The sequence below is a fragment of the Urocitellus parryii genome, chromosome 5, assembly GCF_045843805.1.
Source record: "Urocitellus parryii isolate mUroPar1 chromosome 5, mUroPar1.hap1, whole genome shotgun sequence".
Taxonomy (NCBI): Eukaryota; Metazoa; Chordata; class Mammalia; order Rodentia; family Sciuridae; genus Urocitellus; species Urocitellus parryii.
In genome coordinates, this window is record NC_135535.1 from 26,105,227 (window position 1) to 26,120,105 (window position 14,879).

The window sequence follows — 14,879 nt, forward strand, 5'->3', positions numbered from 1 at the left end:
TAAAAAGAATGTGCAGGCAGAGAAACTTGCTGGACGACAGAGCAAAGCTGAATCTAACAGTTTACCTTTGGAAGATGGGGATATGGATAGTTCTTATTCCCCACCCCCCATAATTCATTGTTCCTTTTTTACAAAAAGATGCAATGAATGTGGACTTTACTTGTGTTGATAATTCAATAAAAATTACAGATTTGAAAGCATTAGAAGGCACTCATGTTTGCATGCACACACTTACACATACTTACCCCCCCCCGCAACACCCCAATCTAAAGTGGAGGAAGACTGTTGACATTTTGTTGTTTCTTTAATCTCTGCAAATGCCCTGCTGCCCCACTTCACTTATCGATAATTTTCTTGGGGGTAGACAGACTCTGGAATTGTAGAATATTCTTCCACGCAAAAACACATGGAATTCTTGCAGGCAGCTCACCTCCTTAATTCTCTTGGGAGGCCGGCAGACGCTATGTAGCATCACTCATCTTCACAGCCAGGGGTAAAAATGAGGCAGGGATTCAGCTGCTCTGTTCTCCCACTTTGCAGAACTTCAGCAGGAACATGAGTAGGCCCAGGGAGTTGAGGCTGCCATTTGGAGGGGGAGACACCCTGCTTGTTAAAGGCAACAAGCCAGAGCTCTAATGGCCCCCTTGACCCTGTCAGCGCTTCACAGCCTTATTCTTCACTAATTGTCTCTCACTACTGGCAGAGCACAGAAGTGTCTTTGTGCATGACAGATTCCTTACAAATGGTGGGTGCAAGATACAGCTAATCATCAGACCCACTTCTAAGATGCCAGATAGCCAGACACAGCAGAGCCCACCTATATTCACTCATCCATAAATGTGACTGAGTGATGAGAACAAAAGCTAAAGCAAGTCTCTATTATGAAATCTAGGGGGAAGAGAGCCAAATAATGAGTTCAAGATTCAAAATGACAAGCAATTTATTGAAGATGCCATAGAAGCACAGTCTATCACTGGGTATAGGGATGTGGACAAAAGTATGAGAGGCTTACAAGATAATGAATTATTGGCTGAGTGATAAGATGGGAAATTAGAGCTGATAAGGCTAGTAGATGATCCTCTGGGACTGCATTCACTGAATGAATGAGCTGTGGAATAAGTGATCTTTCTAGTAAAGGGGATATGGGTACCAGATGACTGACAGGATGTCAACACACCATGGTCACCTTTTTGAGTACCTGCTTCTTGTTCAACTCTACCACTCTATAGACTTGTCTTCATAATGTAAGGAGATAAAAAGTATATATTTTTTTTCCTGTTGGAAAAAAAGCATTAAATAGATGGCCCAATTATTAATGAAGACAGATCGTGGATAGGGAATTTTCGCTTGTGCTTTTCTCATTTGGATCCATTGTAGAGTTAATAAAATCACTTATTTTAAAGGTTGGTAATTAAATGCATGGGCATAGTTCCCCCTCTGAGTCTCGTCTTCAGGCACTCTTCACTTTGTGAACTACATGTTCAACCATGGCAGCAAATGAACAGATACCATTTTCCAACAGCTGACTACTCTAGGCTCTGGATGAGCCCAGACTTTGTTACTTTAATCATCAGGAAGATCTTGGAGGTGAGTACAGTCATCTCCCCATTCTACAAATGAGGAAACCGAGGCTTAGGGAGGGCAGGTAACTTGCTGAAGGCAATGCAGCTAGTAGGTGGGAGCACGACTCTTCCTGTCCCTTTTGAGCAAGCAAGAGGGAAAGGAAGAGAAGCCACGTGGAGCATTCTAGCTCACTCACGCCAGCAGTCAATCTCTCTGTAGGAGGAGGCCAACCACTATTGTATATCTGCTCATAGAATTGTTGAGAGGACCAGATGAGATCACATATCAGAAAAAGCCTTGAAAAGAGGAAAGCATTTCATAAACAACAGGTTGCGATAAGTGAGATGAGACGACTCCATCTCTCTCCTCAGGAACACACTTCAGTCATGACAGCCTTAATGGAAAGACCACAGCCTCCCTTTTGCCCTAATTTAATGTTTTAAATAAACAGCACAAGATTTTCTTAAGCAATCTTTTAAAGATGAAGGGCTCGGGTGTGCATGCTGGCACTTGAACTGATCTTTGCAGGGAGCTTTGGTGTCTCATGTTTAAGACAGACATCCTGCCTGAGCTGTTTATGTTGACTGGGGAAAGTAGGCATTTCATTGTTACTATCAATTCTGTTCCAAAGAAATGATACTGTAATTATATACCCTTAATCTCTGCAATATAAGAATGAGGAAAAACACCAGACTTTCTCATTAAAGGAGCACAGTATATGTATAGTAATTCACTGTTTATTACTATCATCATTATGAATAGCAAAGTCCACAGTTCAGTTTCCAGGCAACATGAGGGTGGAGTTTTATATGTGGGACACCTGCATGTGATGTGATAACATGGCGTTTTTGTGTGTTTTTTTTGAACCACTATGATTTACTGGTCTATTAAAACACAACCGTACAGTTAAAAACTACAATTAAGACACCATCTTCAAGCAATTAAAAACAATCAATTGTTGAACCAATGTAGGAGATCAGCTGAGTAATTTGGCATTTTAAGTAAAGTCAAGTAGAAACTGTTTTCTCTCTCCATCTAAGGATCAGTGAAAAGAGAAAACAAAAATCCACCTGCTCTGAGTGAGTCAGGATTCAGCACGAGTGACTTGGGGCCCCTCCCCAGGGCTGACAGGGTGGCGTCACTCCAGCATGTGCTGGAGCACCGAGGGGTCCACCTCCACGGCCTCCAGGCCCTTGTGCAAGCTCAGGAAGGTGGCCTGCTTCCCGAAGCGCTGCCGCCAGCGGACGAAGGCCTCCACCACCTGTGACTGCACATTGTGGGGGTGGTTGGCCTTACAGCGGTAGATATCCGTCTGGGACAGTCCCAGCGACAGCACCACAGGCTCCCACTCGGGGCCCAGCCTCTGGGCCAGCTGGTTGATCTGCCTGTCTGATGGGGAGCTGTTGAGGATGTGTGAGGGGAGCCCAGGCGTCCGATCACCTGAGGAGAAAAAGAAACGCAGGTGAAACACACGACAGACACTTCAGGAGGCAGGGACAGAAAGGTGGGCAGCCAAGACAACTGCTCGTGGTGGGGCTCCTAGCCTTGGTGTGTCAGGGCTTAAGAAATACCGCCTAGCACCTTGAGAGTGTTCACCATGGCAAGTGTGAAAACAATAATCTGGTCTATTTCCTTTCTTTTCTATATAAAACCTACACGGAGGATGACCTTGTACATGCTGCTAGTAGCAAGCTGTTTTCACTTCCATCTCTTTTGTCAGAGGCCAAGCCAGGAATTCTGGGGGGAACTTAGAAATGTCTGTCCAGGCCCCAGTTCCCTGGCACTGGCCTGTGGGCCAGCAGTGGGGCGTGGTCCTGGGCTGTGAATGCGCCTCCCTGCAGGAAGGGCTCACATGGGTGCGGGTGGGGGTAAGGCCTAAAGCCAGCAGCCCTCTCTCCTGATGGCTCAAACATGAACAGGTGCAGCTGGCGAAGCAGGAGCCAAGAGGCCTGCTGAGACAAAATAAACTGTCGAGTCTGCAAGGGAAGAGAGGATAGAGGGGCCTGTGGTAGCAGCAGAGGCCACTAGAGTGTAGTTACCCGTCCTGGCTACCCTTCTGTTTCTCTTCTGGGCTCAGGGGCAAGGAGAAGACTTGACCTTGCACTTCCTAAATTAGCTTCCTGTCTGCTAACACATGAGACAGTGAGTTATAAGTGTCTGACACCAACAAGCAGTGCCCTCTGTTACTCCAAAGGGGATCCTGTCCTAGTGTGGCCAGAGGCTCTCCAAAGGAAGGAGGTTAAGGCAAAGCCCTGAACAAGAGGAAGGGGAGGTGGGCGAAAGGGGAGAGCCATGCCTCCCATCAGAGGAAAGTATGTGGAGCGCACAGGGGGGGGGGGGAGCCGAGGCACCAGGTACAGTGTCAGAGGGAACAAATGCGATGCTGATGGCCCCAGCTCAAGCCAGGTTCAGACACTTGCATGGGCACAGGGTGCTGCACGTGCTACCCACCGGCATCATGGGGATTCGGGTCAATCCACCTCACGCTCCCCAGACTACTGTTTTGATTTATGACTCAATAAGAAGGCAAAAGGCATCCGGTAAGAAGAGCTGCTGTTCCCACCGCCCTGTCTTTGGCCTCTAGGCTGCTAGTTGCCAATACCTCAGGGACTAGTTGCAAAAATATTGCCGAGGACTTTTTCTGGTGTTTGTCAACACCATGATTTAATTAAAAAAAAAATTATTAACACACACTAATTATACATATTGATGGGTTCAGTTGATATTTCCAGACCTGTATACAGAGTGCACTGATCAAACCCAACCACCCTTTTCCCTTCTCCCTTCCCACCCTCTTCCCATTCTCTAGTGATCACAGTCCTACTTTGGGGTTGACTGTTATCTTCCACATATGGGAGAGAACATGCAGTGCTTTCTTTTCTTCTCTGGCTTCTTTCACTTAACACCCTCCAGTCCTATCCATTGTGCTGCAAATGACAGATTGTCATTCTTATTTATGGCTGAATAATACTCAGTTATGTATATACACATCACATTTTCTTCACTCATTCATCTGTTGGTATGCACTAGGCTGACTCCTTTATCTCAGTTACTATCAACAATGCAATGAGAAACTGACTAAGAGGCAATTACAATCATGATGATAATATTAAGCAATGTTTCATATGAACAGTATAATTTTTTGGCTTTTGTAAAAATGTGGGAGGTTTTATAAAAATGAGTGCATTTAAAAATTCAAGGAAAGCAAAATTACAATGAGGAAAGCAAATCAACCAATATCTCATCGTTGTATTTACAGGTGCTGAACATCATTCTGAATATCTCTTTACGCACATATGTTGTTAGAAGGACAGATATATTATCATTCTAAATGAGATCATTGATATCTAAGAGTTTTTCCCTAATAAGAGCTATTTGATTTTTGTTTAAATTTAACAGAAGACAAAAAGCAGACATAAAACTGAATATTTTCTGACTAGCAATGAACTACTTAAAAATACACATGCACAATTTAATGGAGATAAATTATGAAAATTTTAAGAGTTTAACCAAATGTTTTCTTATCCACACTTTATAATTAACACTTTATATTTCCTCTCTCATTCTTCCTCACACCTCTTGACTTTTGTTGCTTGTATCATTTTTTGTAAGGTACTATCATTTTTATGTCTCTGTGACAATAAGCTACAGCTCCTTGCTCCCAAGTTGTTTAGGACCACAATGGTTTGAAAGCTCACCACTGTTTCTGTTGTTGTTACTGCTTTTCAATCATGGCTTTCCTGCTCCTGGGTCTGTTTTTCTGATTTGTGTCAACTGGTCACTTTCCTCACAGATAGTTTTCTTCAAGAAATGTCTATGATTGCAATATTCCCTGAGATTTTGTTAGTTTAAGATTGTCTACTTATTGCCTTCATTGGAATAATAACTCATATTTAGAAAAGCAACTTTAAAGTTACTTTTAATATTTTATTTTTAAATTATAAATATAATTTTATATTATTTAAATAATTTTATTCCCCTTACAAGTTTGTAGACCTTGTTCCTACTTTATGGTAGGAAATGCCAGTATGGAGAGTTCTGGTACCACTTGTCTAACATTTTGTGTAACTTGCTTTCTCTTTGTGGGATACAAAACACTGAAGCCTTATATCAGGGTATATCTTTGCTCGTCTAGATCTGCTTTTCCTGGTGTATGGCAAGACCATCTGACCAAAGATTCAGTTCTTTCTTCCTTTCAGAAAACCTCCCTGTGTTATATCTTTGCATTCTTTTTCTGCTCTGCCTGTTGGATGGCTTTGTCTATGGTCCATGACTCTTTTCTCTCTTATTGCTTTAATCTCCCCCCTGATTCACTTGATTTTCATCTACCTCTGTTTTTTGTATTTTGTTATTATTATTTTTTCTGGTTCTAATCTGGAATTCTTGGCTCTTTTAAAAATTCCATTCCATTTTGTATCCATTAGGAAGGCTATTGCCAAAAAGACAGACCTAACAAGTGCTGATGAGGAGGTGGGGGAATCGGAACCTTGTGCACTGTTGGTAGGAGCGTCAATGGTATACTTGCTGTGGAAAATGGAAAAAACTATGGTAGTTCCTCAAAAAATAAAAAATAGAACTAGCATATGAACCAGCAATTCCACTATGGATATATACCCAAAATAATTTAAAAAGGGGCTTGAAGAGATAGTGTACACCATGCTTATCACTGACATAATAGCCAGGAGATGGAAGCAACCCAAGTTGCTTCATTCAGTGATGAATGGATAAACAAAAGGTGGTAAATACATATAGCAGAATTATTACTCAAACTTAAAAAGGAAGGAATTCTAACATGTGCTCTGACATTGGTCAGCCTCGAGGCCATTATGCTAAATGAAATGAGTCAGTTGCAAAAGGACAAATACAGTGCGATGCTGCTCATCTGAGGTATCTAGAGTAGCGGAAAATGGTGGCTGCCTGGGCTGATGGAGGAGTGAGGGGTCAGTGTTTAACAGATATGGAGTTTCAGTTTTGCAAGATGGTTAACAACTTTGGAAATGTGCTATGAACAATGTGAATGTACTTAACACTTCTGAATTGTATGTTTTAAAATGGCCACAAATTAAATTCTATGTTATGCATATTTTACCACAATTTCAAATAAAAATGAAATAGAATTAAATTAAATAGAATTCCTCACCTTCTTTCCCCAGAACTGCTTCTGAGTGGCTGAGGAGGGGTGTTTTCTTCCCTGCCGGCCACTTGTCATGGGGCTTGGCACAAAGCGTAATTGCCTTTTTGTTTGTTAGTTTACTGGCTGCTGGTGAATTGGGGGCAAGGTCCCTTTTTGTTTGTGATTGCTTTTCAGTTCAGTTCGCTGGCAGTGGGGGAGGGAGCGCCTGTGTTCCTGCTGCACTGTGGCCCTGTCAGTCATCTTCCTCACTCGCGGCCAACTCTCAATGCAACAGATGCTGTAAGCCAATTGTCTGGTGGTAAGGACAGACTTTGCTCTGATTCTTCCACACTTTCAGGGTCACATACCCTCTGAGAATAGTGCCACGTCCACAGAGGGAGAAGGTAACTGGGAGTAGATAGAAGTCTACAGACACACTGGGCCAAGATGACTGGCACATACACGCTCGCCTGCCAGGCAAATCGAGCCCTTCCAACCAGACAGCTTTACATACACCAAGAGGCAAGAGCAGCTGTCTGTGCCATCTGACCTCTATCTGGAAAAGTATCCTCATGAGGCCCTTTTAACTTGTGTATTCTGCTGAATACAAGGTTACTTAAAAATAAGTCCTAAGGCTTGAGTGTCAACTTCTAAGGATACACTATGTAAAATGAGGTCAAGCTACAAATGAATCCAGTGTGACCACCGGGTCACTGTTTTTCAAAGCTAATACATACCATTAGTGATGTGTATGCTCATATTAGGTAGATGAAATGTTCTGCATTACAAGAGTCATATCTATTTTAATACAGTGAGAAAACTACAAATAGCATTTTAAACCCAAGATCACAAGGGTTAAAATATGTAAATAAAAGACCAGGTATAGAATGGCAAAAAGTCAATTAAAAGGAAAAAGTAAATTTAAAGAAAAACATTAAATTAACGGTACAGGTGGTACACAGATGTGCAAAAACTATATGAATGGAACCCAAATGACGGTGGACAGGGAAGCCAGTGTGTGTCCATGGTGCACCAATGGATTCTAGACAGACTTCATGCTGTGCAGGGTGTCCCCTACACCTCACAGGCCTTCAGCACCCCTGCCTTACAGTGACACCTCCCACCTCACCATGAGAACACAAGTCACATCACCTGGGGTGGGACAGGACTATCGTTGATTAAGAATCACGAGACACTGTGAAATAAGAAAGTACACTCTAGTGCCTAAAACTTCTAAATATGGACAAAATGTTCTCCCTTATACAGATCCTAAATCTTTCATGCCATCTTTTAATCTCATTTTCAGTGAAGCTAAAACTTACCTGGTTTAAAAAGAACAACATATGCTGAAAACCCACCTACCACAAGCCAAGGATCCACTTACGGAATGGGGTGGCCACTCGCCCTCCCATCCCCTCCACTTACTCTTTCACCCCTCCATCCCCATCTCTAGGATCATTACATGAATGAAAACGGCATAGTTTGCCCCTCTTTCTCCAACTATCTCCTCTACCCTCATTCATATTATCAACAGCTATTCTGGCCTCAAAACTAAAAATCTCCTTTCTAATTCCTATTGCATTTACAGTCAGGTCTAAAAGTTTCAAACATAACTTTTCCATGTTTTATATTTAGCATTGCTGCCACCCAAGCTCCTTATGGGCAGAGATCATGTCTTCTACCTCTGCAGCCCCCTCTCCAAACCTTTAGCTCCTGCTGAATACAAAAGGGAAATTGATGTATACTTTTCCAGTAACTGGTCATAATATTGAGGTTAAAAGGTCTTTCAAGTCAAGTTTCCAACTCACCATTTCCAGTAGCTTTGTATTTCTGATTTTTCATTCCATAAATAAAGTCATCTCTTCCTGTAGTGCAGAAGGACTCCCTATCTACTCCTGGCAGGACATAGTGCTCTGTGTGAACCAGCATCTAAATGGTCAACCTCCCCTTTCTACTCTGCATTCTATGATATGTGGCTACCTTAAAGAGGGCCTGAGAAGAGGAACTGCACAGGGTTCAAAAGCACCATTCAGAGGCTAAAGACCAAGGACTGAGCAATGCATGGCAGGCATATAAACATCTGTTAAGAGAGTCAGCTGAATCTACAGCAAGAGGTCTAGAATAATAGGAAGGTTTTAAACTATAATACTTCTTTTTAAACTTTAGATATTTTGCAATATGACTAGAGATGTTTTAGTGGATATGAATTCTTTATCACAGTAACTCAATTGGACATGGTCTAGCACTTTAATAAACTACACACATTTCTCAGGAAAGTCTGGTCATGTACCAATTGCCCCAACTTAGTTGGCTGTGAGCCACTGTTACTGATGGAAGTAACATGCTTCAGGTATGATGGATTATAAAAAGAGTTAAGCTAAGAGAGTCCCCTTCTAATGCAGCAATGTTTTAAGAGTCAAAAGCTAACCCCTTCCTCAAGGACATTTAAGACCTCAGCTCATGTCAAGTCCACTAATGTTCCATCCATCAAAGCAAAACACATGGCTACACCCAAAACCAAAAGGATAGGGAATTAAGTCTTCTGACAGGATAGGAGGAATATAAATTGCTGCGAAATGATCTCTAAACACTCACAAGTGCTAGAAACTGGTGCAAGAAAAAAATTAAAAACTTGAATAGATCAAAGTATTAAATGTATTGGAATGGCAAACAAACCCTCCCCTGCCAAAGAGCCCTAGGCCCAGAGGGTTTTACAGGTGAGCTCTATCGAAGGTTCATTTAATTATCTATCTTCTGCACCTTGGGCCAAGAGCAATGGAGTTAGCTGACCATGGACTGAACCTCTGAAACCATGAACCAGAACAAACATTTTCTCTTTAACAACAAAATCATATCTTATGCAAAAAGTTTAAAAAAATAGAAAAAGAAAAAAGTTACTTAACTCATTTTATGAGGTTACCACGATGTTTATTCCAAACAGGACAGAAGGAATACACGAAAAATTATAGTCTTGATTCAGTTATAATTTCAGAAGTAAAAACAATATTTTATAATGTTATTATTTAAATATATATTTAAAATAATATATCACAAAAAATAGAACTTATCCCAGGCTTAAAATAATTTTCAGTATCATAAACTCTACCATTTAAGTCAACATACCAATAGACTAAAAAAGAAAGTCATTATCTTAATAGGTGCAAAAAAGCATTTGACAATTAATGCCTATGATTTAAAAAGTATTTCTTAACAAATTTCCAGATTATGAGGAGCTTTCTTAACTTGGTGAAAATTGTGATAAGGTTCCGTGAGCACTTGAGTTAACGGAGAACCTCTAAATGTATTTCCTTTTAGAATGAGAACAAGACAAAGACGCCCTCTACCACTAATACGGTACTGAGGGCTTGTCAAATGGTAGAGAGAAAGAAAAAGAAATCAGATATAAGCATTTGAAAGGAAGAGGTCAAATTATCACTTTTTTCAGATAATATGACCAGAAAAAGACCAGAATTAACAATCCATTCGAATAAGATTACACAAAATTGTCAACTACAAGATCAACTTAAAACAAAACCTGACAAAACCAAATTTCAACATTCTAGCAATAATAAGATACAAAATACAAAATAAAATAAGCATAAGAAGTATAAAGGATCTCGTAATTAAACTAGTAAAGGCTGTATAAGGTCTCAATGGGAAATTTTTTATTAAAATTTCAAAATTTTAAATCAAGAACTGAATAAAAGGAGGGTCATTCATGTGCTAGGTAGGATGACATTATCATATAACATAAAGATGATCATTCTTATATAATGACAATTAAAATTCCAGAATGGAAAAAGGAGTTTCCTCAAACTGGTAAAAGCTATTATTATAAAGAGAAAAAGAAAACGTGGCTTTGACATCATTCTTTAAACAACTAGTGGCTAGATTCCACAAGGACAAAGGCCTAAACATGAAAGATGAAACTATGCAAAGTGGAAAATAATGTGAGAGTATCATTATAAACTGTGGTGGGAAGTGATTTTTTTTAAATGAATCCCCCCAAAGATGAATTTTTTTTCCACATCAAAATTAAAGATTTCTGCTCAACAAAAGAAACCATGATCTAAGTTGACAGAGAAAAATGGGGAAAGACACTTGATATCATCTAACACCAACAACAGACTACTATTTGGAATGTATAAGGTACTGTTGAAAACCAACTGGAAAGATAAACCACACAGGAAAAGACACAGGTATGAACAGTTGATTCAAATTAGAGGAATTATCAAAGCAACAAATGAAGAGATGCTGAAATGCAAAAATTTAATAAACTAAAATGGAAACAATGATAAATCACTTTTGGTGCACAGAAACGGAAAGCTTCCAAGTTTGGGCTGGGATGTGATACAGGGAGATTTATTCACTGTTGGTGGTAATGGAGATGAGGCAGTCATTTTAGATAGCAAGCTGGCAGTGTGGGTAAACTGAATGTATTATATTGTTCCTAGTTATAAACATCCATGAACATTTCTGAAAAAGACCCATAACATGCATATATAACGCTGTCGTGTACAACACTTCATTATTTATGCTAGCAAGTATACATATACCCTTTAACTCAGCAATCCTGTTTTGGAATGTAATGTATACTTTATATACAGTTTATTTCACAGTCTTTATATTTCTCTGCTCATGCAGATTCATGAGGCTTGTGTATGGAGCTTTTTATATGAGGTAACATTGTTGGAAGAAAAGAGATTGAAGCAATCTAAGAGGCCATCATTGGTGGAAGAGATAAAGAAATCTGAAAGTGTCCTAGGAATACTGGCAGAGTTAGAAAAGGATGGACTAAATGTGGTACAGGGGTGGCTGGGGCTGCAGCTCAGCGGTAGTGCACTTGCCTGGCATATGTGAGGCAAGTGGGATCGAGTCTCAGCACCTCATATAAATAAAATAAAGGTCTATCAACAACTAAAAAAAACTTTTTTTAATGTGGTACAGATCCAAAAATGTAAGGAAAAGAATGAGATCTATAACAAATAAAATTAAAAATAATGCTCAAAACACCACTTATAAAAATAGATAATAAGTTACCTATGGCTGGAGGCAGGGAATGGCAATAAAAATGAAAGTCATAAATGAATGAGAGAGACAATATTTTCATAGATCAGTTAATGAAATGCAGTATGCCATAAATTGAAGGGCATGAAAGGGGGAAAAGGGCAGGTGAAGAAGGAAATGAGAGATGAAGGAAGGGACAAAGGGAAGACACCATAACTCAGCTGTCTGGTGACCCTCCCTAGGGCTGACAGCATGGGAGCTGATCTGGTTTGTGGGGTGGGGTGGAGGGTGTTTCAGGCTGGGCAAGCTAATGTGACTGCCACCTCCCAGGACTCCTGTGTTAACCTTGGTCCCCAAGGGCACTGGCTGTACAGAAACAACTTGGCTGAGGGACTGGTTCCCTGGAAAGAAAAGAAAGACACCTTCAAAAGAGAACTAATTAGAAGTCCTTGTTGTGACAGATAATCACAGGGAACAATCTGCGTTTTCCAGGGAGGTGGAGAAATCAACTGGTCTCTCTAAAACCAATTTACAGGATGATGAAGTGACACTCTCCTCCAAAGAACAAGGCCATGTTGCAAAATACAAATAAATTCTACTTATTGTAATGGAAAACTTCATTTGACTGTCAAGTCTGGGAAGGTCAACAACAAAATTGCTAGCAATAATGGAGTTCTCACCGAATTAACAGGCAGGAGGCAGAATGGACACCCTTTGGCTAAGGACAAGCAGGCCTGGGCACTATCTAAATTTGAATCTGCCACTAGCTAGCCATATAGCTTGGAATAAGTCATTTAGCCTCTTAGACTGTTTTCTCATTTGCAAACGAAAACCAGATGAAGTCCAAGGCTTCATTTAGATGCATCATCTTACTATCTTTTGACTTCCCATTACATCAGCAATTAATCATTTGTTATTGCATCAATTTTCTCTATATGTTTTCTAGGATGGAACTAAGCTTTGGGGCTTTTAGTAATGATTTTTGCTTATTTGATTCTACTTTGTGAAGTGTGAGGATCACACATAGGGTTTCCTTCTGTGGGGGGAGTGTGGGAGTATGGGGGGACAGTGAAATGAGTCTCTGGTACAGTAAATTTTTTCCAAACTGTATAATAAACTTTAGTAGTTCATGTTACAACTTGCTGGGCCAGTCATTTCTCACACTCTTGCGCAGACCTGTCACAGCTCCATCAGTATGTGGTTCCTCCTGCACCAGCCAGCCTTGGGCCACAGAGCCCTTTCCCCAAAACACTCTCCTATTGCTTTTCTCAACAGTTGCAACCCTCTTTCTCAGTGTTGCAATACCATTCCACTCTGATTCTCCTTGTCCACACATCAACTTGTAGCCTACGGTATATTTTACAGATGTGCTCTACTATGTTGCTGTCCACCATGCCCCCACTCTCCCTGTTTTCATCCCTAATGGAATGTAAACTCCTCCTTGGTAGGGGAGCTCTGTCGATTTTTGCTCAGTGATGTATTCCAGGCAGCCAGAACAGTGCCTTGCACATAGCAGTCACTCACTGGAGATTTGTTGGATAGAGAAATAAATTAAAAGGAATAAATTACTACAATTCTAACATATTCACTTAACTCTGCTTTCTATAGCTACAGTGTTACCAAGTGCTCCTACTTTTAGTTCACTTAGCACTTAAAAATCAGAGAAACTGCATAATCTAGGAGTGAATAAAAAATTAAAAAGAAGGATAATTCCAAATAGTAAAATATTGTCAAGGTTAGAGATACCCCTTTCTATACCACAATGAACTTCCCCCTCCCACATCCATGTTTATTTGAAAAGAGAAAGAACTTAAGATGATTTCAGGGTAAATAGGGTAGAGAGAGGCCTGATCCCACATCTCCATCCCCCAGTACCTAAGGAAATGAACAAAGGCAATAATAAAGAAGCCCATCAGAAACGATGGCAGAATCACCTTCCAATTCCTACCCTCCTGAAGTTGGATCAATTATTCAGCAAAACTCAATTCTAAGAGATTTACTCTAAAATCCTCAAAATCTAAAGTGGGACAAATGAAGTGGGGCTTCTTAATCATCTTCCTTGATTGTAAGGATGAAGATGTAACTGCAATGCGGAGGGCTGGGGAGACCAGATCTGTGCACAGCAAGGACTGACCTCTCTGGCAGAATGAATAAACGCCTCCTGAGTCTCAGGAGAGAGTGCAGGGCACAGGCAGTTCAGAGCAGCTCCCTCATAAACAACTGCTGAGCTCAGCTCCTCATCTCCCCCTCAGTGCTCTGCCTTATGTGCAGATAAGTAGAAGGCAATGGACAGAAATGCCCAGTTCTCCAGCGGAAACACTAGGGCTGGAAGGGGGTCAAAAAGAAGTAATAGCAGGGGATCAGGGCACTGAAGGCTGGACACAGTAGCAAGATGGAAAGAAAGGGCGTGCCTGTTGAGTAACATGCTGTTTTAACAAACAGCTGAAGAAGGGCATGTTATGTGGAAGAAAATGGCCAAAACCCAAAATCCACAATCCCCAAGAAATAAGAGAAAGTATTTTGTGTTACAGAAACAACTTAATAAGAGAACAGGAACAAGAATACAGTGAAACTAGAGCTATAAGACAATCACATAACAAAATGAAATCTAGAAAGAATCTGACCAGACTAAAATCACAAATCAATGACCAAAACCGCATCATTACGAAGCTAATATAAAATTAATATGGCCCCAAACTGTACTTCAGAAAGGTTTGAAGGAATCAGAGATAAAAGGCAGAAATTATAGGTAACATTGATACATATCGTGAAGGGAAAAATGTCATCCCTTTAAAGGTTAATGGGCATCCCTGAAGCAGAAAACTCAGACCCAAATATTCAAAGATCTAATATAAAAAAATATCCTTAAGACGAATAAGTGATAGAATAAGTCAAAAGAGCACACTCTGTTTTTAGGAAAAATAGATAAAGAACAATCAACTATGAGACATAACCTGGTTAAATTTCAACCATGCTTTAAGTGCCGAAGCGAAGCAATTCCTCCAAAATTCTAAGGGAATAAAGCATAGTATTTGACTATCATTTCTAGCCAAGATCATATTCATATATAAAGGTAATCCTTAGATATTCTTGCACATGAAAAAACTTCAGAAATTCACCATTCATGAACCCTCCATTAAAAGTTTTGACAATCTAGTCAGTGCAGTAAGTAAAACACAGGTACCAGCAGCGGCCT

General features: G+C 40.4%; 1 protein-coding gene across 1 annotated transcript in view; it reads right to left on the bottom strand.

Annotated features, from left to right (window-relative positions):
- Positions 1 to 922: 922 nt before the first annotated feature.
- Positions 923 to 14,879, bottom strand: part of Cradd (CARD and death domain containing adaptor protein) — a 174,139-nt gene continuing 160,182 nt past the window's right edge. The window contains exon 3 of the mRNA XM_026397394.2: positions 923 to 3,003. Coding sequence (XP_026253179.1) covers positions 2,702 to 3,003 — 302 coding nt within the window. The 3' untranslated portion in view covers positions 923 to 2,701. The remainder of the gene's footprint in view (positions 3,004 to 14,879) is intronic.